Raw genomic sequence first — 26269 nt, forward strand, 5'->3', positions numbered from 1 at the left:
ATAAGGCATGGCTGACAGCATCCCTCTCGGAATTCTTTCAGCTATAGGCATCCAAGGGCTCCAGCACTACCAGTCTCATCTAGGCATGAGGGACGATTGCTCCCAGGATCAGTAAGCCGTAAAAAAACTGTTTTAACAAGCAAAAGAAAAGCTTTGTTGTTGTTGAAAAAGCAGGCCAAAGCGTTGGGAAATAGAAAAGAGGGAAAAAGAGAACAAGTCTCGTTTGAGTGGGGATTCTAGAACCTTCCTTCCTACAGGATAGTGGAGCTTTGTCCTTACATCAAACCATGGATTTGGGGAATTAACAGAAAAGAAAATTTTAAGGAGAAAAAAAAAAAGATGACACACCCAAAGAATTATAAAAAGCTCATGAGAAAGATTCACACAAAGCACCGTGAGACATTCAGATAAACTTTTTTTTGTATTTTTGGCAGTAAGACTTCCTATCCTTCTTAGTAACATCTAAAATGACTTCTTTCTAGGATTGAAGATAAACATTCTTGTGTTCAAGTTGTAGTTGGAAACAGTGTACACAAACATCACTTATCACAAAGAGTAAAGACAACAGTCTCTGAATCCTGCTTCTAGACAAAGCAGTCTAGAACACAAAGAGCAAAGCCAGAGGCACCACAGAACCTGATTTCAAGACATATTACAGAGGCACAGTGACCAAGCATCATGGAGCTAGCATGAAAACAGATACACAGATGAGTGGAACACGGCAGAGATTCCAGACATGAACCCAAACATCTCTAACCAACTGATTCTCAATGAAGGCGCCAAAAACCCACATTGAAAAAGAACAGCCTTTTCATCAAATGGTGCTGGGGAAACTGGAGATCTAGATGGAAATTGAAACTAGATCCTTCTGTCTCATCCTTCATGGAAATCAACTCCAACTTAATGTAGGACCTGAAAGGACATTGGGATTGGCAATGATTTTTACAGACACTGGTATAGGGAGTGAGTTTTTGAATAGAACCCCAAAAGTTTACAGGAAAAAAACACAAATAGATAAATGGAATTACATCAACATAAAAATTGTACAGTAAAAGATACAATCAGATAGATTAGAAAACCTACAGAATGGGAGAAAATATTTGCCACTGTCCATCTGACAAAGGATTAATATCCAGAATAGAGAAGAAACTTAAAAAAAACTATTAAAAATGAATAATACAATTTAAAAATGGGTAAATAATATGAATAGGACCATCTTTTATGGCCAAGAAAGGTGGGGAAAAATGTTCAAAATCATTAGTCATCAGGGAAATGCAAATCAAAACTACAATAAGATTCCATCTCACCCTTGTTAAAATGGCTATTATAAAAACAAAAACAAAAGGGGCTGGCAAAGATGTTAAGAAAAAGGAATCTTTATACACTGTAGGTGGGAATGTGAGTCAGTAAAACCACTGTGGAAAACAGTGTGGAGATTCCTTATAAAACTAATAATATATCTATGATATGACCCAGTTATCCTACTTCTGGGTATATATCAAAAGGAAAATGAAATCAGCGAACAAAACATACCTGCATGCTCATGTTCATTGTGGTGCTATTCACAATAGCTAAGATATGGAATCAGCCTAGGGGTCCATCAACAGAAAAAAAATAAAGAAAATGGAGTATACATATACAGTGGAGTATTAGCCAGTCATCAAGAAGAATGAAATCTTATCATTTGCAGGAAAATGAATAGAAGTGGAGGGCATTATGTTAAGTGGAATAAGTTAAAAGACAAATATCACATTTTCTTTCATATGTGGAAGTTAATTAAAAAAAGTTCAACTAGAATGTAGAATAGTGATTTCTAGAGGCTAGAAACTAGGTAGGGGTGAGGAGTTATATTTGATCACTGCATACTGTATGCACGTATTGAAATATCATACTGCACCCCATTAATATAGATAATACATGTTAATAAAAAAATAACATAAAATAAGGGCTCAGGGTATAATGTTTGCCTAGCACATGCAAGGCTCTGGATGCAGTCCCCAGCACTGCAAAACCAATAAATAACCTAACATAAAGCAAGAGTAAAATCCTGCCTCTTGCCAAAATGGAAATTAAGTTTGTGCTTGGAAGCAAGTATGAAAATGGTGATATTTATTCAATCATGTTCACATACATTCAAAGAGAAAGTTGGAAATTATTCTGTCATGCCTTTAATCAGATTTTCTATCTTGAACATTGAGATCTTAAACATTAAAATCACCAATGAGTAAACAAAGAAAAAAAGTTACCAGATAGCATTTTAACTAACTTTTTTTGTATTTATTATAACCATGCTTCTCTACAACTAGGGATTCTATGGTTGACAAACCATGTGTCTGCCTTTATTTACCTACATAAACACAAAACAGCATTTTTAACAAGGAAGATTCACACAGCAAACAAAGTACAAATTGGTGTGACCTCAATAAGGCATCTGATAAGGTTACAAGCCATCTCTCTCCAGCTGGGCTTCCTTAGGATGCTCTTATGTTGGCATCACATTCTTCTAAGAGTAGAATCAAATCTTCAATCAGGCTGTGTTCTCTGCCATGTGTCACTCGCATGATATCAAAAGCCTAAAGAGGAAGGAGAGAAGACAGATCAGACCTCCAAAGAGGTGAGCCCCTGCCACTCCCCTTCCCTTCCCAAAGATGCTAAGGGTCCAGTGACCCTGCAGGTCTACACAGTGAGCAGTCTCTAACAGGACTGCAGCACTGTGGTTCCCTGAGTCAGCACATAAGTGACAAGGCTGGTGTCTGAATGTAGAGTTTGGAAAGTAGACTTACTTCTCAAGCCATGCCAGGGCCCAGTGACTAACAATCATCTTCAGGGGCTGTTACAGTGCACAGGTTTAGGTGGCTACTTTTAGAGGTTTAACCATTGACTACTCAAACAAATAAGTCACATGAAAGAAAAAATACCTCCTCACAATATTTTTACTCTTTTGTATTCTGCATTCAATTCTTATCTATGTGGACTGTGATTATTATCTACATATATTCTTCTGTTCTTTTCATATCATATGACACTACAGCATTGGCATTTCAATGAGCCCATCCTTCACTTTCCATGGTTAGTCCATTACTAAATCTTGTCAATTCTACCTCCAAAATATTTCCGCAGTTGTGGAGAGCTTGTGACTGAATACTTCAGTAAGAGAATACAGTAGAAGGAAAGCTACTGGCTTAAAAGGCCATAAAGCCTCTGCCTTGTTCACTAGCGTATCTGTTCCTGGAACCAGGAGCCTCCATGCTGTGAGGAAGCCCAAGTCATATGGAGAAACCATGTGTAGGTGGCTCTTGGTGACAGTCCCAGCTGAGCCCATCCTTCAAGCCACCCTAACCAAGGCATGAGAAGTGTCATAAAGAAACTTATTGGTAATTTCAGTGCCCAACCAGAAGTCAGGCTGATGAAACTCCATCAGTGAATCCTTCTAGATGAAGCACCAGACATTATAGACAAGAAGAATGCCATTCTGTTGTGCTTTGTTCAGATTTCTAACCCACAGAATCTGTAAAAATAATTTTATTGTTTTACTCTACTCAGTTTATTATGGAGCAATAAATAACCAGAATACCTTCAATATTCTTTTTTTGAGATAAATAAGAGATTTTTAAAAAAATATTTTTAATGGTAGATGCACACAATATCTATATTTTTATTTATTTATTTTTACGTGATGCTGAGGATCAAACCCAGTGCCTCACATATTTGAGGCAAGCGCTCTACCACTGAGCTACAACCGCAGCCCCAGTAAATGAGAGTTTAAGCAGTATCGTCTTAGATTGCCCAAATCATAGGCGGGGTGGGCTGGGGGTGGGGGAGTGAGGGATTCCAAGAGTCACTGTATCCTGTGGGAATGTGTTCTGGAGACCTGTACAGATGTGGCTCTGGTGACTGTTAAACATCCAGCAAAGTACCCTGGCACATCGTCCTAAGACTCTCCCCCTTGGCTGTACAGACCAGCACCCAGACCACCCATGTGATCTCCTGAAATTGCTCTCTGGGAGCTGGGCCTCAGCTCCAGGAGACTCTAGCTTGCCCTATCAGCTGAGAACAATTAAAAGAGTAACTGTCAACAAATAATAACTACTCTTCATTACTCAATGTTAATTTATAGTCAGCATAATTATAATTTTAATGGTTGTATACAATTAATTCCATCAGGTTTATAAACCATTATTTATTGAACTACTCTCAGAAATTTAGATCACTTTTAATTTTTTATTATAATATGATACGTATCTTTTAGCCTGACTTTTGTTTGTTTTGCTTTGCTAAATATTTGCTTAAGATAAATTCCTAGCAGTGTAATTCTTGGGTATGAACATCTTGGAAGTCATTTGAGACCTGGAGGCTGGAAAACACCTTGCTGGTCATATAGTTGAGACCCCTTCATTGAGACAAAGGAGAAAAACTGAAGCTGGAAGAAGCAAAGCATTCAGGTGGACTGGGGCTTTCAGCCTGTGTTCCTGGCTTTTTTTGATGGGGAGGGCAGGTACTGGGGATTGAACCCAGGGGCACTTGACCACGGAACCACATCCCTAGCCCTATTTTGTATTTTATTTAGAGACAGGGTCTCACTGAGTTGCTTAGCACCTTGTCTTTGCTGAGGCTGGCTTTGAACTCGCGATCCTCCTGCCTCAGCCTCCCAAGCTGCTGAGATTATAGGCGAGCACCCCGGCGCCCAGCCCCTGCCTTCTTTTTTGCTTCCTTAAAAATGTTCCCTTTAGCCTGGGAGAAAGGAAAACAAATGTCTAGTGGTAAGAAGGGGGAGACTATATTTAGCTACTGAGAAAACAAAAGAAAAGAAAGGAAGGAAGGAAGGAAGAAAAAACCAAAGGGGAAGAGGGAAAAATGGTGGGGTCTGCCAGCCTGGAAGAGAGCTGTCTCCTGGAACCCAGCTGAACACTGGGGTCAGACCCACAGGAGGCCAGGGCTGGACTTCCTTGTTACCTCCAGTGGGTCTGCCCTGCAGGTGCCCAGTAAAGGCAAATCAGTCTGGAGGTGGTGGTAGTCTGGAGTGGGAGGGAGGAGTTGGGAGGTGCCCCCACCTTGCAGGCTGAGACTGCTCTGGGCAGATTAAAAACAAATGTCTGCTGCCATTCTGGGAGCACATGCCTCATGTTTTATTCTCTTTTCCCCACACTGCCTTGGGTACTCCACTGTTCAGGACATCCTAAGGTCTGAGGCAGAGGCCTGTGTGTCAGCGTGAGTGTAGAGAGGTTTCTGCGTCAGAGATCCTTCAGGCGAATTTTACTTGAAAGCTTCCTTGTAAGTTCTCTTCCCTTCTATTCGACAGAGCCAGATGTGCTTGTGATCTGCAAAGGAGGATAAATGGACCGGAAGCACCGCCTGAAAGGCGTTTTGCAGAAAGGGACACCCCTGTCACCCTGAAAAGCCAGGCCTGAGGAAGGGCACACCTCCCTGCCGCCAGCACTGGCGCCCTCTGCTGGCAAGTGCCTGGCCTGTGTTCTCTGGAGACACCCCAGCCAGCTGGGGCTTTGCCTCTGGGTTACATTTCTCCAGGTTCTCTGCTCTTCTTTATGATTTGACTTACAGCTGAACAACAAAGCTATCTTCTTGTCACCTGACAGTGTAAGGTTGGTCTGCAGGTTTTTGAACATATTTCTGGTGCCAATCCTCCTTCCTTGGCACGGTTCCTGCAGTTCCAGGAGTAAGTTTCACTCCCCAACCCCCACACTCTTCTGCTTTGAAAATCAGGTCTGCTCTCCAGGGTCAGAGTTCATTGCCATGGATCTGGAGTCTTTCTGAAGCCAGATTTAAAATTAGGTAGTCAGTATAGTTAGGTAAATTGGGTTTAATATCGAGTGAAATCTAAAATGGAGGCCATGTTGAGAATGAATTCTTGGAAAAGTTGAGCAACTCTTGAAATGTTAATGAAGTCCAGGAAACAGCCCCCAGCAGATTTGAAGATAGCCCATCCCAAAGAAATGTTAATGAACAGCATACTTGAAGATGCTGACTGGGAAGTGCCCAGATTACTTCTTTGGCCCACCCCTGTCCCAACCCTTCTGACCTTCCCACCTACATTCCATCACCGAAAACTATAAAATGGAGAGACAACCGCACTTCCAGATTCCATCTCTTGGGTCCCCTTCTTCCTCCGGGAGAAGTCTTTTCTGCTGTCCTTTAATAAACTTCTAATTTTCCACTCTGACCTTGCCTCAGAGGGCTTCTCTGGTGTTATTCTTCAACATTGGGGAAGCAAGGACTCCTCACTGGTCAACAGCGTTAACATTTCCACTCACTGAAGGGGCAGACCTGCCTGTCTGACAGCAGGGTAAGTGGCCCAGTGTTAGCAAGAAGCCTGGAGCCCTAGGGTCACTCTGGAATTATAGAGCCCCCCAGTCAGATGGGGAAGCTGCCCTCACCCTTCACCCCTCAGGCTGCTTCGTTTAGGCGGGGTCATGGAGATCATCCCCTCCAGCCCCCTCAAGTTACCAAAGGAACTGCACCTGAGGTTGAGCGGAGTCTGAGAATCAAGACAGACTGAGGTTGCCTGGCCTGAGAGGTCTCAGGACCGGCCAGCGTCCATTCCATGACCACACTATGCAGCCTCCATTGTGAACAGTTTACAGTGATCAGGGAAGAAACCCTGGGACTCCTACATGTGGTTTCTGTGAAGAGCCACAGGGGTGTTCTTAGTCAAAATGCTGCTGGTCATGCTCTGTGTTCTCTTATTTGATGGTGGCTGTAACACTGGAAGTGGAGGTAGGGCAGGGGCAGTCCCTGCCCACATTTGTATAAGCGTGAGATGCAAGTGGTGAGATTAAGTTTGAGGATATTGTCTACCAGGTGTCTAGAAACAGAGAGGAAATGGGTGTAGGAAGGGCAGAGAGCTGAAGAGGCTGAAAAAACATTTGTTATCATTTGCCTAGAAAACAAAACTAAATGTAGGTATGATTAATAAATATTGTGTTTTTCTCTGAGTGATGGGCAGAAGAAGAAAGGAAATTCAGTAACGTGCAGCTAGGTCAGTGGCTCTCCTGTGTGCATGTATGAATGATGAGACACGCTGGGCAGACAGGAAGCTGCAGCTCAGACCTGTGACAGAGGAGGACATCTGGTCCTTATCCTGAACAGCACCTACCATTGAGTTGGGGAAAACAGCTCATGTGAGACAATAAGAAAGCCCCATGTGGCCCTGGGCATAGCTCTTCAGCCCATCCAGAAGATAAGGAGTGCTTCCTCTCCCCCTGCCCCCAAACATTACATTTCAATGAATCTCTGACAAACCAGCACAATTGCTCCCAGTAGCTCTAGTCTCCCTTCTCTCAGTGCCTCCCAAATGCCACACATGCACATGTCAGAGAGGCCAATTTTGGTTTAATTTCCTGCAGCAGCATATAAAATAGATTAAGGAAATATAAAATCACAATGTGCATGTGTTGGGATAAACTTATCTCTTTCCATTAAATTTTATTTTTTAATGGTAGCCTTTAAGAGCCTGCACATAATCTTTCACAGAAGACTCATCTGAAGCCTCCAAAGAGGGGAGGTGCTGCACCCATGTATAGATTCTAAATGTCACAGGAGAAATGGCAGCATAGATTGTCTGCCATATGACAGGCACATGGTTCACTAAGGAATAAAGAAAGGGCCCCCAGAACTGATTTCAATCTCATCTTTTTTTTTTTTGAAGTAATTTTAGAATTGTGGCCATATATTAAGTAAAATGAATTAAATTGAATTATGATTTAAAGTTGGAAACAATATAGCTTTCATATTAATTTTTAATACAAATATATTAAGCTTATCAAGGATCTCATATACTTTCTACCATCAGCCTGAGGAATCTAATAAATGACTTCCCCAAGCATGATTTAAATATGGATATAAAATCAGAAGGAAAAGAAATGTATGCATGATAAGAACCTCTGGAATCAGATCACAATAGGAAACATGGAAGCAAGTTTTTTTATCCTGTCCATCTCAGGATGAAAGAAGCATCTGGGGTGGGGGAGGTGACAGGGGCATTCAAATAAAGAAATGTATGCCCCGGAGCCACAAAAAGCTCTTTACAATGGCAGCAGAAAATCCTAAAACCTTTGCTCACCCATCTGAGCCAAGCAGCACCCTGCTGACCCCACTCCACTCCTACTGTCAAGAGAAACAGCATGTGACTCCTAGTTGTCACAGGGAAACAGCCTGTGTTAAATGAAGATGCAAAGTACTGGAGTGCCCAGAGGGACCATGGCCACCTAGGGAAACGTCAAGAGGGGTGACAAATATGGCGAGCTCAAGTCTGTGCCTTCCGGTGGCTACAACTATTCCACAAAAGGAGTTACTGTTGTGTCACTTTGTTTAATTAATGAATCAATTCAATGAATATTTATTAAGTATCTAAGAAGCCCTAAAGAAGTCCTACCTCCTTTCTGAGTCTGTTTCCTCAACTGAATGAGAAGACCGAACAAGATAAATTTAAAGGGCAATTGGAGTACCAGTGTATTCTCCAGTGCACCACACAAGACACAGAGCTAGGAGATAGAGAATTGGTTTCACTTCCAAATACTGGTGATGATTTCTAAATTAATCCCATCATGGTCTGAGAACTTATTTTGTACATCTTGTATTATTTTACATTTATTGAGATTTGGTTAAAGGCCCAGAATATAGTCTATCCTAATCTATATTCTGCAGATTCTAGAAAAGAACGTGCATTCTGCTGTTGGGTGGAATATTGTAAAAATGTCAGTTTAATCCTATTGGTTGATGGCATCATTGAATTTTCCGATAGTCTTGCTGATTTCCTGTCTAGTTGTTCTATCAACTATGAATAGAGGGGTTTTGATGTACCCAGCTATATTTCTGGCTTTCTCTATTTTCTCCTTTCAGGTCTATAAGTTTTGTTTGCAATATTTTACACCTTCGTGGTTTGGTGCATATACATTTAGTATTATTATGACTTCTTGGTAGATTGACTTTTTTCATTATATAATGTTCCATGTCTCTAGTAAAATTTTCTCTGTCCTAAAATCTACTTTTCCTGATACTTATATTGCCATTCTAGCTTTATTTTGATTATGTTTTCCTGATGCACCTTTTCCATTCTTTTACTTTCAAATTCCCAAATCCTTATAAAGAGAGCTTCTTATAGACAGCATATAATTGGATCACATTAAAAAAATCCGTTCTGGGGCTGGGGTTGTGGCTCAGCAGTAGAGCACTTACCTAGCATGTACGGGGTCCTGGGTTTGATCCTCAGCACCACATAACGATAAATAAATAAAATAAAGCCCCCCCCCAAATCTGTTCTATTAAGCTCCACCTTTTAAATTGGATATTTATACAATTTACATTTTTAACAGAGCTACTTATATAATTTACAGGGTAATTATTAATACATTAGGGTTTAAGTCTGCCATTTTATTTTTTCTTCATTGCTTTCTGCTCTTTTTGTTTCTATTTTCCTATTTGTGTACTTCTGTAGGTTACTCAAACATTAAAAATTTTATTAGAGATTTATAGTTACACATAATAGTTGAATTCGCCCTGACAAAATCATACACACATGGAATCAGTTCATGATTCCCCCTTCTTCCCTCCCTGCTTCTCTTTCCTCTACTCTGCTAAACTTTCTTTTGATCATCTGTTTATTTACATTTCATTTGTTCTTTTTACTTATGCAAGAAAGTTGAAATTCCCTGTGGTATATTTATATATGCACATAATGTGATTTTTAAATAATTAATTCCATATTGCCTCCCTTTCTCATCCTTCTATTCTGCCTCTTGATCTCCTTATTCTACATTATTGATCTTCTCTATATCTTTATGATATCCTACCCTTCCCTCCTCCTTTCTTTTATTTTACTTTAGCTTTCACATATGAGAGATAATATTTGACCTTTGAGTTTCTGAGTCTGGCTTATTTCATTAAGCATGATAGTCTCCATTTCTATCTATTTACCAGCAAATGCCATAATTTAATTCTTCTTTATGGCTGTGTGTATGTATACCACCATTTCTTTCTTTTTTAAAAAATATTTATTTTTTAGTTGTAGGTGGACACAATACCTTTATTTTATTTTTATGTGGTGTTGAGGATTGAACCCAGTGACTCATGCATGCTAGGTGGGCGCTCTTCCTCTGAGCCACAACCCTAGCCCCTAAAGACCATTTCTTAATCCATTAATCTATTAATGGGCATCTGCATTGGTTACATAATTTAGCTATTGTGAGTTGCACTGATATAAACATTGAGGTGGCTGTATTGCTATAGAATGCTTATTTTAATTCTTTTAGGAAAATACTGAGGAGTGGGATAGCTTGGTCATATGGAGGTTTCATTCCTAGTCTTCTGAGGAATCTCCATATTGCTTCCCAGAGTAGTTGTTTTAGTCTGCTGTCCCATCAACAATGTATGAGTGTATCTTTTTCTTCATACCTTCACCAACACTTATTATTATTTGTATTCTTCATCATTGTCATTCTGCTGGGAGTAAGATAAAATCTTACTGTACTTTTGATTTGCATTTTCCAGATGGCTAGAGATGCTGAACACTTTTTTCACATATTTGTTGACCTTTTGTGTTTCTTCTTTTGAGAAGTATTCGTCTAGGTCTTTTGCCCATTTATTGATGGAGTTATTTGTTTTTTGGTGTTAAGCTTTTTGAGTTGTTTATATATTCTGGATGTTACTCCCCTATTGAGGGAGTAGTTGGCAAAGATTTTTCTTCTATCTTGCAGGCTCCTCCTTCTACTCTAACTTATTTTGCTGCAAAACTTTTTAATTTGATGACATCCTACATATTGATTCTTGGTGTTATTTCTTGATTTTAGGAATATTGTTGAGTAAGTTGGTGCCTGAACCTATATGATGGAGTGTTGACCTATGTTTTCTTCTAACAGTTGTAAGCCTTCCTATTTAATTCCTAATTATTTGTTCCGTTTTGATTTGACTTTTGTGCCGGTTGAGAGACAGGGATCTAGTTTCATTTTTCTATATACAGCTATCCAGTTTTCCCAGCATTATTTGTTAAAAAGTGTGTCTTTTCTCCAAAATATATTTTTGGCACATTTGTCAAGTAACAGATGGCTATAAGTATGTGGATTTGTCTGTCTTCTACTCTGTTCCATTGGTCTTCATGTCTATTTTGATGTCAATACCATGCTGGTTTTGTTACTATAGCTCTGTAGTATAATTTCAGATCAGATATTGTGAGGCCTACTGCATCATTTTTCTTGCTTAGTATTGCTTTCGCTATTCTGGGTTTCTTATTCTTCCAAATGAATTTAAGAATTGTTTTTTCTAACTCTGTAAAGAATGTCATTGGTATTTTGATAAAAATTGCACTGAATCTGTATATTGGTTTTGGTAATATAGTTATTTTGACAATATTAATTCTGCCTATTAGAGTACATGGGAGGTATTTCCATCTTCTAAGCTCATCTTCCATTTCTTTCTTTAATGCTCTATAATTTTCATTGTAGAGCTCTTTTACATTCTTGATTAGATTAATTCCCAAGTATTTTATTTTATTTTATTTTATTTATTTAGGATATTGTGAATGTGATGCTTTCCCTCATTTTTTCCTCAGCTGAATCACTGCTGGAATTTAGGAAAGCTATTGATTTATGAGTGTTGATCTTGTATCTGCTGACCTCATTTATATGCTCTAGAAGTCTCCTGGTGGAGTATTTTAGATCTTCTAGATGTAAGATCATGTTGTTGGCAACCAGGGATAAGGCTTTTTCATTTCCTATTCGTATTCCTTTGATTTCCTTCTCTTGCCTGATTGTTCTAACATTTTTAGATCTCTATTGAATAGGAGTAGAGAGAGTGGACAGCCTTGTCTTGTTCCTGATTTTAGAGGAAATGCTTTTAGTTTTTCTCCATTCAGTATGATGTTGGCTTTGGGTTTGTCATAAATACTCTTTATGATGTTGAGGAAAGTTACTTCCATTTCTAGCTTCTCCAGTATTTTTAAAATGAGTAGGTGTTGGATTTTATCATCTGACTCTTCTGCATCTGTTGAGATAATCATGTGATTCTTGTCCTTAATTTTGTTAAGTGGTGAATTATATTGATTTGTATATGTTGAACACCAAACTTGCAGCCCTGGAATGAAACCCACTGGCTCATGGTGTGTTATATTCTTGATGTGCTTTTGAATGCAGTTTGCTTTTAATTAAGAATTTGTGCATCTATGTTAACCAGGACTATTGGCCTCTGGCAGTCTTTCCTTGATGAGCCTGTCTGGTTTGGGTATCAGAGTTTTTCTGACTTCATATAATGTATTTGGGAGTGTTCACTCCCTTCCAATTTCATGGAATAATTTGAGAAAGATTGGTGTTTGTTCTTCTTTAAAGGTTGTTAGGATTCTGCTGATAATCCATCTGGTCCTTGGTTTCTCTTTTTCTGGAAGGTTTTTAATTGCTTTTTATATTTCACTACTTGAAATTGATCTGTTTAGGTTTTCTAAATCTTCCTGGTTAATCTGGGCAGGTCACATACATTTAGAAATCTGTCAATGTCTTCTAGATTTTCTAGTTTATTGGATTGTAAATTTTCAAAAAAGGTTCTGATGATCTTCTGGATTTCAGAAGAGTATGTGGTAATATCACCATTTTCATCTCAAATTTGATTGATTTGTTTTTTTCTCTCTCCCTCTTTTGGTCAATTTGGCTAAGGGCTTAGCAATCTTACTTACCTTTTTGAAGAAATAACTTAGTTGCATTGATCCTGTGTATTGCTTTTTTTAATTTTATTTTTTTAGTTTTCGGTGGACACAACATCTTTATTTTATTTTTATGTGGTGCTGAGGATCGAACCCAGCGCCCCACACATGCCAGGCGAGCGTGCTACCGCTTGAGCCACATCCCCAGCCCCCTGTGAATTGTTTTAATTCTCAATTTCATTAATTTTGATTCTGATCTTAATTATTTCCTGTCCTCTACTGATTTTGAAATTAGGTGGTTATTCTTTTTCTAAGGCCTTGAGGTGGAGCATAGCATATTTATTTGAGACTATTATTTTTTGGGGAGTGGGAGGGACCAGGGATTGAACTCAGGGGTACTCAATCACTGAGCCACATTCCCAGCCTTATTTTGTATTTTATTTAGAAACAGGGTCTCACTGAGTTGTTTAGCCCCTTGTTTTTGCTGAGGCTGGCACTGAACTTGTGATCCTTCTGCCTTAGCCTCCCAAGCCACTGGGATTACAGGCATGTGCCACTGTACCTGGCAAGACTTTTTTTTTTTTTTTTTTTTTTTAAATGTAGGCACTCAGCACTATAAATTTTCCATTTAGAACTTCTTTCATATTGTCCCAGAGATTTTGATAAATTGTATCTCTGTTCCCATTCATTTCTAAGAATTTCTTGATTCCTACTCTCATTTCTTCTTTGATCCATTCTTCAATCTCCATGTGCTTCTATGGTTTCTATTATTTTTCTTGCTGTTGATTTCTAGTTTCAATCCATTATGACCCGATTGGATGCATGGGATTATATTGGTGTTTTTTTTTTTTGCTAAGATTTACTATGTGACCTAGAATTTGGAATTTTGGAATTTAGAATTTTGGAAAATATTTCATTAGCTGCTGAGAAGAAGGTAAATTCAGCTGTTTTGGGGTGAAATATTCTGCAAATATATGTTAGGTCCATTTGATTTATTTAAATTGGAAATATTTGTTTAGATTGGAAATATTGTTATTGATTTTGTTTTGATGACATGTCTATTGGTGATAAGGGTGTGTTGAAATCACCCTGTATTACTGTGTTGGGGTTGATCTGAGACTTATTGTCATAAAGTATTTTTTAAATGTAATTGTATACATTGACATTTGGGGCACAAATATTCACTATCATTATATCTTCTTGTTGAATTGTTCCCTTGTTTGTCTCTTTAGATCAGTTTTGCTTGAAATCTTCTTTATCAGATATGAGAATAGCTATCCTGCTTGCTTTTAGAGTCTGTTTGCATGAAATATTTTTTTCCTTCCTTTTACCTTCAGCCTCTGGGTGTCTTTGCCTATGAGTCTCTTGTAAAGCGCATGTAGTTGGATCTTGTTTTGATCCATTCTCCTAATCTATGTCTTTTGATTGGGGAGTTGAAACCTTTAACATTCAGTGTTAGCATGAATATGTGTTCATGGTTTCCAGCCATTTTGATTTTTTGTTGGGTAGATGTCTAATTTACCCAAAACCATTTATTGAAGAAAATTTACTTCCCATGAAATGGTTTTGATAACCTTGTTGAAAATATTTTTTTTTTAATGTATATGCTTATTTCTGGGCTTTCTGTTGTATTCTATAGATTGATGTATCAGGGCATTGTTTTGATTACTGTAGCTTTGTAGCAAATTTTGAAATCAAGAATTGTGAGTCTTCCAATTTTGTCCCTTTTCAAGTCTGCTTTTGGCTATTTGGGAGTCCACTGAATAGTCACTGCTACCCTGGAACCTCACATGTGACTCTTCTCTCACTTAATCAATCACAGCTGGATTGTCCCAACTCTTTTTTAAAAAATATATATGTATGTATGTGTGTGTGTGTGTGTGTGTGTGTGTGTGTATATATATATATATATATATATATATATATATATATATATATTTTTTTTTTTTTTTTTTTTTTTGTAGTTGGACAAAATGCCTTTATTTATTTATTTTTATGTGGTGTTGAGGATTGAACTCAGCACCTTGCTTGTGCTAGGCGAGTGTGCTATTGCTGAGCCACAACCCCAGCCCCTGCCCAACTCTTTAGAATGTAAGCTCCATGCTACTGGTGACCATCTTACCACCTCAAAGAGAATGCTGCCTGAGGATACACCAAAACAGATGACAGCTAAATAGAGAAGGAGATGGAGACAGCTGAAGACCAGATGATGTACCTGGATCTAACCATGCCTTGAGCTTATGTAACCCTGGACATTTCCTTTACATGGGCCTAGACTCCCCCTTTCTTTTTCCCTTAAGAAAGTTCAAATTCAATTTTTGTCATCTGCAGCCAGAAGTGTTTCAACTAATCCATGCCATAAATTGTATATTATTCTTTACAAAATGTGATACCAAATTAAGAAATGGGAAGCATCAATTTAAAAACACAACAAATAGAAGGAAGATCAGTGGAGTAGAGGAAGGGGAACAGGGGGAGGGGATGGAAAGAGGAAGTAATGGGGATTGAAAAGGAGCAAATTATTTTCCATGCATGTGATGATGTCAAAATGAAATAAACCCCACTATTATGGATAACTATAATGCAGTAATAAAAGATTAAAGAGAAGAAAAATAAATGGAAAATTGAAATACATGCCTTATTGTTATCGTTAATGGCTAGAAATAGTCGTTGTTAGTGGCTAGAAATAAGGGTGCAGGCTGGAGTGAAAGACCAGTGTGGTTGTGCTTTAAACTCTCCACAGTTATTGGGAATAGCTGATAACTGTGCATCAATGAAAGGAGCAACTAATGAGACTTGTAATCTGCATTCTTCTATGGACCCAGAAAAAAAAAAACTAAACAGATCTTCAAAACGAGATGTGAAGAGCCAGGTATGGTAGCACACGCCTGTAATCCCATTGATGAGGAAGGCTATCATCTGAGGCTAGCCTCAGCAATTAGCAAGACCCTGTCTCAAAATAAAAAGGGCTGGGGATGTAACTTGGTGGTTAAACACACCTGGGTTCAATTCCCATTACCTAAACAAGAAAAATGAAAGAAAATTTCAAAATGACAAGAGAAAAAAAGTGTAGTGTATGAAATTTGAATCTATATTTTAAAAACCAGTTACTGAGACAAAAGAAGGCTAATCTTATAACCTGACTTCATGGAAAAGAAACAGTTTCATTGACAAGACAGCTCAGATGGGGAGTGTTGTCCTTGAGATTCAAGAAGTCAAGTCAGTGGCAAACAAAATCCTTCCAAGAAATATATGGAAAGAAATGAAAACAGATCAGAGATAAGAGAAAGCAGGAGGGGAGCACTGTGAAGGGACTCCAGGCCTGTCCTGTGGCAGCAATCACAAGAATTTCTGCAGAGCCCAGTGGAGATGAAAACCTAAACCGAATCAGAGCTGGCTAAGTGGATTCCTTTCCTGGAGGAGGCTGGGTCCTAACTGAATCTATAACAGATCTCTGTTTCTGAAGCTTCTCTGATTTCTTCTGTTCCACACTCAGGCTTTGAAAAACTCATTCAAGCTATTTTGTTCCATTATTTCCAGGATTCTAAGACAAGAAAGAATACCCCAGAGTACCCATCTAGAGAGCAAAACAGTTTCAAAAGGCAAAGAATATAGTGAATATAGCTTCTCCTTCCTTTCTCCAGGTTGCCTGAGTCCCCAGAAAGCTCAAGACTGAGGCTTTCTGCAGGAAAGAACTGTATGTGGGTTCACAGGTCATATGAGCTCTCATAGAGAGGCACATGCTCAGGCCATTCCCCTGCTAGCAAATGCTCAGCAAAAGTCATGACAGAGTCTGGTCAGTTTGCCACATATAGCTAAAAGAACAGGGCCAGGGTGAGGCTTTTAAAGTCCTCTATCCATTAAGAAATCCACACATTAAAGCATGGATTTAATAGAACTTGTGTTTGGGGCATGTGTGACTGTGTGTGTCTGTTTGTTGGCACTAGGAGGTCCAAAAGGTATATCAGACAGGGGCCCTTGAGGAATTTCCTCTCATCTTACAGAAATAGCACACCTTAGTGAGCTGGTGGGGAGCACAATACAGCATAACTCTTTATGAGGAGAACCGTAAGCCTGAACTACAAACACAAGTTATACTAAAGGGGCCAGCTGGGTAGAGTGATCAGAATGAATTTTTGTGACAATAATAAGCCTTCATAGTTTCCAAATGCTTGAGATTGACAAGCACACTCTCACACATAGCCTCATTTACTTCTCAAAATAAATCTACAGGATAGTATTAATTTTTTTAAATTAAAAAAATATTTTTAGTCATAGATGGACATAATACCTCTATTTTATTTATTTATTTTTATGTAGTGCTGAGGATTGAGCCAGTGCCTCACATGTGCCAGGCAAGCGCTCTACCACTGAGCCATAACCCCAGCCTGGATAGTATTAATTTTAAAACTAAAATTTTATTCAGAGAGATTAAGTGTCATGTTTCAAGTCACAAAACTGGTAAATGGTGAGACTGGAACCTGAACCTACTGACTTTAAATATGGGCAGTCTTTTTCTTACACCACACTGCCAGGGGTGCACATTCGCTTCTTGGTTGGTAATCAGACTGGGCAAGAAGCTCAGGGATTTTGTCTGGAGTCAAATAGGAAGTTCCAGGTTAAGAGTACAATTTAAGCACAGGCCTCGTGACAGAAAATCAAGAATGTCTCATTTGGCAGCCATTAGGGTCCATGCTTAGACTTATCTTTGGAACAGGAACAGGAGAATGGTATGATGACTACCAGGGGCAGCTTCTTGGTGAGGTGAGGCAACTCACAGAAGGGCATGAGAAGAAGAAGAACAGACCCGGGTGTAAGGGGTAAAGAGCAACAGGAGGCCATTGAAGGGCTGGTGCTGGTCCACACCAGGGGCCCAGGCCACAGCACACCATAAACCTACACTGAGAAGCCTGCTGGGCCTTTCAATTCTGCCTTTGCAGCTAAGGGTATCAGATCCCTCCCTCAAGAGTTCTGCGTGGGATGGCAAGGACTCAAGCCTCACATAAAGAACTCCAGAGATCCAAATATGCTCTGCTTCCTCTCCCACATTTTCCTCTGAGTTGGCATCAGGAATTCGACTAGACTTAAAGGGATTTCTGTGTTTCAAGTGTAACTAGAAAGCCTCATCTATTTAAATGGGGAAGTCTAGAGGAAAAGAACAGAGCCTTGGATTCTGGCCTGGATTTAATGACATGCCTGTCACCTCGATTAAGTTGTAAGGACAATACTGGGTCTTATTCAGATAAATAGAAGCATTTTACCAACATATGTTAAATTACACTAAAGAAACTAGACCTGGCTCTGAATACTGTGACTCTAGACAAGCTCTTGTGTGTCTCCAAGCCTTCATGCCTTCATTTTTCAAATGATATTGGAAATTCCTGGCCTGCTGACCTCACATGCTTGTTGTCTGTTATGAGGCCCAAGTAAGATCATGTGTGAGTGGCACTAATCGTTTCCAGTCCCATATAAACATAAAGGATTAACATGATCACTTGTGAGACACCTATTTGCATGGTGACCCTGGGTTGAGTATAACATGTATTTGGGGAAACTCCCTGAATTATTTTTGTGCTGAAACTTTCACACAGCAGACTCCCAAAAAGAATTTCTGCCTAGCTGATTGGACTGGTTAAGAATCACCAGACCTGAAATGAAAAGTTCTCCTGAGACTGCAAGAGTCTGCTTGGTGTTCTTCCACCAATCTGGGAAAAGATGTTAGATAAAGTAAAAAGAACAAGATGAGCTGAGAGCCTTCAGGAAATCCTTCTGTTCTTTCTGTTGACTGTGGGCTGATTTCAGTAGAAATCAGGAGCAGATAATGTGGCTAGTGTTCAACAAAAATTAGCAATAGGGAATCTTATTTTTTTTTATTGGTTGTTCAAAACTTTACAAAGCTCTTGACATATCATATTTCATACATTAGATTCAAGTGGGTTATGAACTCCCATTTTTACCCCAAATACAGATTGCAGAATCACATCCGTTACACATCCACATTTTTACATAATGCCATATTAGTAACTGTTGTATTCTGCTACCTTTCCTATCCTCTACTATCCCCCCTCCCCTCCCCTCCCCTCCCATCTTCTCTCTCTACCCCATCTACTGTAATTCATTTCTCCCCTTGTTTTTTTTCCCATTCCCCTCACAACCTCTTATATGTAATTTTGTATAACAATGAGGGTCTCCTTCCATTTCCATGCAATTTCCCTTTTCTCTCCCTTTCCCTCCCACCTCATGTCTCTGTTTAATGTTAATCTTTTCCTCTTGCTCTTCCTCCCTGCTCTGTTCTTAGTTGCTCTCATTATATCAAAGAAGACATTTGGCATTTGTTTTTTAGGGATTGGCTAGCTTCACTTAGCATAATCTGCTCTAATGCCATCCATTTCCCTGCAAATTCTATGATTTTGTCATTTTTTAGTGCTGTGTAATACTCCATTGTGTATAAATGCCACATTTTTTTTATCCATTCATCTATTGAAGGGCATCTGGGTTGGTTCCACAGTCTAGCTATTGTGAATTGTGCTGCTACGAACATCGATGTGGCAGTATCCCTGTAGTACGCTCTTTTAAGGTCTTCAGGGAATAGTCCAAGAAGGGCAATAGTTGGGTCAAATGGTGGTTCCATTCCCAGCTTTCCCAGGAATCTCCATACTGCTTTCCAAATTGGCTGCACAAATTTGCAGTGCCACCAGCAGTGTAGAAGAGTACCCTTTTCCCCACATCCTCGCCAGCACTTGTTGTTTGACTTCATAATAGCTGCCAGTCTTACTGGAGTGAGATGGTATCTTAGGGTGGTTTTGATTTGCATTTCTCTGACTGCTAGAGATGGTGAGCATTTTTTCATGTACTTGTTGATTGATTGTATGTCCTCCTCTGAGAAGTGTCTGTTCAGATCCTTGGCCCATTTGCTGATTGGGTTATTTGTTATATTATTGTTTAATTTTTTGAGTTCTTTGTATACTCTGGATATTAGGGCTCTATCTGAAGTGTGAGGAGTAAAAATTTGTTCTCATGATGTAGGCTCCCTATTTACCTCTCTTATTGTTTCTCTTGCTGAGAAAAAACTTTTTAGTTTGAATAAGTCCCATTTGTTGATTCTTGTTATTAACTCTTGTGCTATGGGTGTCCTATTAAGGAATTTGGAGCTCGACCCCACAATATGTAGATCAGAGCCAACTTTTTCTTCTATCAGATGCAGAGTCTCTGATTTGATATCAAGCTCCTTGATCCATTTTGAGTTAACTTTTGTGCATGGCGAGAGAAGGGGATTCAGTTTCATTTTGTTGCATATGGATTTCCAGTTTTCCCAGCACCATTTGTTGAAGATGCTATCCTTCCTCCATTGCATGCTTTTAGCCCCTTTATCAAATATAAGACAGTTGTAACTTTGTGGATTAGTCTCTTTGTCCTCTATTCTGTACCATTGGTCCACCTGCCTGTTTTGGTACCAGTACCATGCTGTTTTTGTTACTATTGCTCTGTAGTATAGTTTGAAATCTGGTATCGCTATGCCGCCTGATTCACACTTCCTGCTTAGAGTTGCTTTTGCTATTCTGGGTCTTTTATTTTTCCATATGAATTTCATGATTGCTTTTTCTATTTCTACAAGAAATGCCATTGGGATTTTGATTGGCATTGCATTAAACCTATAGAGAACTTTTGGTAATATCGCCATTTTGATGATGTTAGTTCTGCCTATCCATGAACAGAGTATATTTTTCCATCTTCTAAGATCTTCTTCTATTTCTCTCTTTAGGGTTCTGTAGTTTTCATTGTATAAATCTTTCACCTCTTTTGTTAGGTTGATTCCCAAGTATTTTTTTATTGAGGATATTGTGAATGGGGTATTTTTCCTCATTTCTGTTTCAGAAGTTTTGTTGCTGATATACAGAAATGCCTTTGATTTATGCGTGTTGATTTTATATCCTGCCACTTTGCTGAATTCATTTATTAGTTCTAGTAGTTTCTTTGTAGACCCTTTTGGGTCTTCTAGGTATAGAATCATGTCATCTGAAAATAGTGATAATTTAAGTTCTTCTTTTCCTATTTTTATGCCTTTAATTTCTTTCGTCTGTCTAATTGCTCTGGCCAGTGTTTCGAGAACTATATTGAATAGAAGTGGTGATAGAGGGCATCCCTGTCTTGTTCCAGATTTTAGAGGGAATGCCTTAAATTTTTCTCCATTCAGAATGATGCTAGCCTGAGGCTTAGCATAGATAGCTTTTACAATGTTGAGGTAAGTTCCTGTTATCCCTAATTTTTCTAATGTTTTGAACATAAAGGGATGCTGTACTTTGTCGAATGCTTTTTCTGCGTCTATCGAGATGATCATATGGTTCTTATCTTTGAGTCTATTGATGTGGTGAATAACATTTATTGATTTCTGTATATTGAACCATCCTTGCATCCCAGGGATGAATCCTACTTGATCATGGTGCACAATTTTTTTGATGTGTTTTTGTATCCGATTCGCCAGAATTTTATTGAGGATTTTTGCATCTAGGTTCATTAGAGATATTGGTCTGTAGTTTTCTTTCTTTGAGGTGTCTTTGTCTGGTTTAGGAATCAGGGTGATGTTGGCCTCATAGAATGAATTTGGAAGAGCTCCCTCTTTTTCTATTTCCTGAAATAACTTGAAAAGTATTGGTATTAATTCTTCTTTAAAGGTTTTGTAAAACTCCACTGTATACCCATCCGGTCCTGGGCTTTTCTTGGTTTGTAGTCTTTTGATTGCTTCTTCTATTTCATCCGTTGATATTGGTCTCTTCAAATTGTGTGTATCCTCCTGACTCAGTCTGGGCAAATCATATGACTTAAGAAATTTATCGATGTCTTCACTATCTTCTATTTTATTGGAATATAGGTTTTCAAAATAATTCCTAATTATCTTCTGTATTTCTGTAGTATCTGTTGTGATGTTGCCTTTTTCATCCCATATGTTAGTAATTTGAGTTCTCTCTCTTCTTCTCTTCGTTAGTATGGCTATGGGTCTGTCGATCTTATTTATTTTTTCGAAGAACCAACTTTTAGTTTTGTCAATTTTTTCAATAGTTTCTTTTGTTTCAATTTCGTTGATTTCCGCTCTGATTTTAATTATTTCTTGCCTTCTGCTACATTTGCTGTTGTTTTGCTCTTCCTTTTCTAGGGCTTTGAGATGAAGTGTGAGCTCATTTATTTGTTGGTTTTTTCTTTTTTTGAGGAATGACCTCCAGGCGATGAATTTCCCTCTTAAAACTGCTTTCATTGTGTCCCATAGATTCCCATATGTTGTGTCTGTATTTTCATTTATCTCTGAGAATTTTTTGATTTCCTCCTTTATGTCTTCTTAACCCATTGATCATTCAGTAACATATTGTTTATTTTCCATGTGATGTAGGATTTTTCCTTCCTTCTTTGATCATTGATTTCCAGTTTCATTCCATTATGATCAGATAAAATGCATGGTATTATGTCCACTCCTTTATATTTACTGAGGGTTGACCTATGGCATAATATATGGTCTATTTTTGAGAAGGATCCATGTGCTGCTGAGAAAAAAGTATATCCACTTGATGATGGTTGATATATTCTATATATGTCAGTTAAGTCTAGGTTATTGATTGTGATATTGAATTCTATAGTTTCTTTATTCAACTTTTGTTTGGAGGATCTGTCCAATGGTGAGAGAGGTGTGTTGAAGTCACCCATAATTATTGTGTTGTGGTCTATTTGATTCTTGAACTTGAGGAGAGTTTGTTTTATGAACGTCACAGCACCATTATTTGGTGCATAAATATTGATAATTGTTATGTCTTGTTGGTGAATGGTTCCTTTTAACAGTATATAATGTCCTTCCTTATCCCTTTTGATTAACTTAGTCTTGAAGTCGATTTTATTCGATATGAGGATGGCCACCCCTGCTTGCTTACGAGGACCATGTGCGTGGTATATTTTTTCCCAACCTTTCACCTTCAGCCTGTGTATGTCTTTTCCAATCAGATGTGTCTCCTGGAGGCAGCATATTGTTGGATTTATTTTTTCAATCCATGTTACCAGCCTATGTCGCTTTATTGGAGAGTTTAAGCCATTAACGTTTAGAGTTACTACTGATATATGATTTGTACTTCCAGCCATGTTTGATTATTTATCTTTTTTTTTTTAAATTTAGTTTGTTTCTCCATGATTAGCTTTTCCCCTGCCCTCTGTCTTTACTGAGGCACTTCCCACTGTTGGTTTTGGTTATTGTTTTTCATTTCTTCCTTGTGTGGTGTTTTGCTCAAGATGCTTTGCAATGCTGGTTTTCTGGCTGCAAATTCTTTTAACTTTTGTTTATCATGAAAGATTTTTATTTCGTTGTTGTACCTGAAGCTTAATTTTGCTGGATACAAAATTCTTGGTTGGCATCCATTGTCTTTCAGTGTTTGAAATACGTTGTTCCAGGATCTTCTCGCTTTCAGCATCTGTGATGAAAAATTCGTTGTTAACCTTATTGGTTTACCCCTGAATGTAATCTGCCTCCTTTCTCTTGTAGCTTTTAAAATTTTCTCTTTGTTCTGTATGTTGGATATCTCCATAACAATGTGTCTTGGCGTTGGTCTACTGTGATTTTGTATGCTCAGTGTCCTGTATGCATCTACAATTTGTATGTTCGTTTCCTTTTTATTTCTGGAACATTTTCTACAATTATTTCATTCAGCATATTGCTCATTCCCTTGGTTTGAACCTCTATACCTTCCTCTATCCCGATGACTCTTAAGATTGGTTTTTTTACATTATCCCATATCTCTTGGATGTTTTTCTCATGATTTTTTACCAGCCTTTCTGAGTTGGCTAGACTCTTTTCAAGATGATATATTTTGTCTTCATTATCTGACGTTCTGGCTTCTACTTGCTCCACTCTGTTAGTGATACTCTCATTTGAGTTTTTAATTTGGTTTATAGTTTCCTTCATTTCTAGAATTATTGTTTGATTTTTTTATAATCTATCTCCTGATAAAGATGCTTATTTGCTTCTTTTATCTGTTTATGTAATTCATTTTCAATGTGTTCTTTCACTGTTTGAATTTGCTGTCTCATATCCTCTTTAAGGTTCCACTCCATCTGTCTAAGGTATTCCTTGAGTTCTTTATTTGACCATTTTTCTGATGCCTCTAGGTCCTCCTGAATATTTAGGCTGTCCTGCATTGTTTGTACTCCTTTTCGTCCTTGCTTTTTCATGCTGCTCATGGTACTTCTTGTTCTGTTTGACTGCTGAGTTACTGTTTACTCCTATAAATTTATTTGATGCTTGGGAGGAAAGGTATTAGAAGGGAAGGGAAGAAGTCACTGCTGCCGCCAGTTTCAATGAAGTTATCTTCTCCGCCACATTCTGGTGATGTCAGTTCTCTGCCATGGTGGTATCCCATACAAATGGCGACAGTTCGTTCCCTTTGCCGGGTGACTGATGCAACGGGTGGGTCCTGACTGGCTCTCCCAAGCCCCATCTCAATCCTGTGGCCACTGCCTATGAAGGCTCGGTTGGTATTAACCTCCGCAGGTTCAGAAGGGCCGACCAGTTGTTTCAGCGGGATTGTTTAGTGCTGAGTCACAGCAGTTTGTCTCCGGAATCTTATTTCTAAGAATCCCTTAGGTATTTGTCATTTTTCTCATCTAAAATTGCCCATGTTATGGGCTAAGCCAGCCCCTGGATACTCTCTGAGCATTCCTAATGCAGGCCTCTGATTCTTCTATCACAGCTTTCTGCAGACAAGGGCACTGTGGTCCAGAGGACCCCATTAAGTGTCAATGTTCCCTGTGAAACCCTGTATGCCAGGTCTTCCTAGTACCTACCAGCTGAGCACATGAGCTCTTTGTTTGGAGGGCCATGGGTTGGGATAGAGGTGATTCTGCAGGAGAGGAAAGGCCAGGACGACAAGGAGCCCAGGGCACCTCTAGGCAAAGGAGATTCCCTAAGAAGGTGAAAATAAGTGTCTCTCTCCAACAAGGTGTTTGAACACAGACCCAGTTCTCCCATTTAGTTTCTCAGCACTTATTGCTAAGATCATATTGACCGACCTTCCTCTCTCCTTCCCTTCTTCCCCAACAATGAATACTTCTTAGGTTCTGGGTATCATACATGGCACTGAACTAGTTACAAAGACAACCATAGGGACCTTGCAGGCTCCTGGGGATGGGAAGGTGTATCTCCAGGTATGCTTACAACAATATGGGAAGTGTTCTCCACAGGCTGAGTGAGCAAAGATTTGTGGTTATAAAGAAGAAAATGACATTGGAGCTGAGCCTTAAAGGATCAGTAGAGCTCTGCTAGGTCCAGGGAGGAGGGTGTAGGGAGGGAATTTAAGGCAGAGAATAGAGCTTTGTAAAGACCCAGGAGTTGGCAGGTCAGAGTAGGCGATGGTGAGAGTACAGTGCGACTGTGTGTGTCTGGTGTGGGGGGGTGGGGGGCGGCCTCCAAAGGCAAGCGTCTTCCCTGCCATGCAAGGAGATGCACTGTGTACAGCAGAGAGAAGGGTGCTTGTTCATGGTGGGGTGGGGTACATGTGCAGAGGGATACTCTGGCTGGTTTGCACCCGTTTACAAGAGTGATTACTAGAACTTTCATGAGCTTTGGGAGCAGGCTGATTCATGTGGGTAATTTAAAATCAATCACATGGGGTACATTTATACCACAGAAACTGGAGAACGTCACAGATCAGTTTTTCCTTTCTTTTTAGAGCTGGTTGTTAAATATTTACCAGCATACCTTGGGTATGTGTGTGCAAGCACATTACATAGTGCTAAAAATAGAGTTGTTACAAAAAAAAATTACCAAGAAAAGGCCCAGTGACAGCCAGAAAGAGGTGTACCAGGCAGAACTCCCCAAGATCTTGGTGCACTCACCAGTCTCAGGTTCTTCATTGCTTGCGGAAACATGCCTTGATGCAACTGCAGTTTGCCGACTTTCATTACTTGCACACCTCTGACGGGGTGGCTTCCTGGGAAAAAAATCCTGGAAGAAACCAAAAGGCAAACAGCATCAGTAGCTCTCACCTTCACAGTCAGCATTTCATCAGGAGACTGAAAGTGGGAGCAAACACTGGCTGTGAATGTTAATGAGCTACTAAAAGGAAATTAGCTTGGTAATCCAGGAGAATGCAGTACCAGGGGGATTTCACACACTGCCCTCTTCAGCATCCCAGAATGCCGTCAGCATCAGAGAAAGTCAGGGCAGGACTAGAATGCCTCCCTACAAGACACTGGAGAAGAGAAACAAAAATATGGACCTCTGTATTTATAGTTGGGCAAAAGGCAGGAAACTAGTTACTAATTCTGTCCTCCATCCTTTTCCATTAAGCTCCAGGACTATCGAAGCCTGGAACAGAATATTGGTTTTCAATATACATTTGTTGAATAAATGAATAAAACTTTTCATGATTTCCCAAGTAAATGCTACCACACCTCCCCTTTAATCTGAAAAGACCTTTGAAAGAATCTCATTGTAGAGTCCATCGTGGTCCCCACTATTTACAGCACTTGTATATCACGCTGTACTACAGTGCCTTTGACTGAGGCACCCTTCTCCATGATGTGCATGTAGAAGGAACTCAACACATACTTGACCTCTTTCGCATTCAACAGAACAGAATAGGGTGCTGTGGTAGAACA

General features: G+C 39.2%; 1 protein-coding gene across 2 annotated transcripts in view; it reads right to left on the reverse strand.

Annotated features, from left to right (window-relative positions):
- Nucleotides 1-653: 653 nt before the first annotated feature.
- Smyd3 (SET and MYND domain containing 3) overlaps nt 654-26269 on the reverse strand; it is a 699549-nt gene continuing 673933 nt past the window's right edge. The window contains exons 7-8 of one of the 2 annotated variants that reach the window (XM_034636160.2): nt 25505-25613; nt 654-2573 (exon numbers count right to left, since the gene is read on the reverse strand). In XM_034636160.2, coding sequence (XP_034492051.1) covers nt 2472-2573; nt 25505-25613 — 211 coding nt within the window. In that variant the 3' untranslated portion in view covers nt 654-2471. The remainder of the gene's footprint in view (nt 2574-25504; nt 25614-26269) is intronic. The other variant, XM_027928608.3, reaches the window with a different exon arrangement.

The sequence above is a fragment of the Marmota flaviventris genome, chromosome 12 (assembly GCF_047511675.1).
Source record: "Marmota flaviventris isolate mMarFla1 chromosome 12, mMarFla1.hap1, whole genome shotgun sequence".
In the NCBI taxonomy this organism is placed as follows: domain Eukaryota; kingdom Metazoa; phylum Chordata; class Mammalia; order Rodentia; family Sciuridae; genus Marmota; species Marmota flaviventris.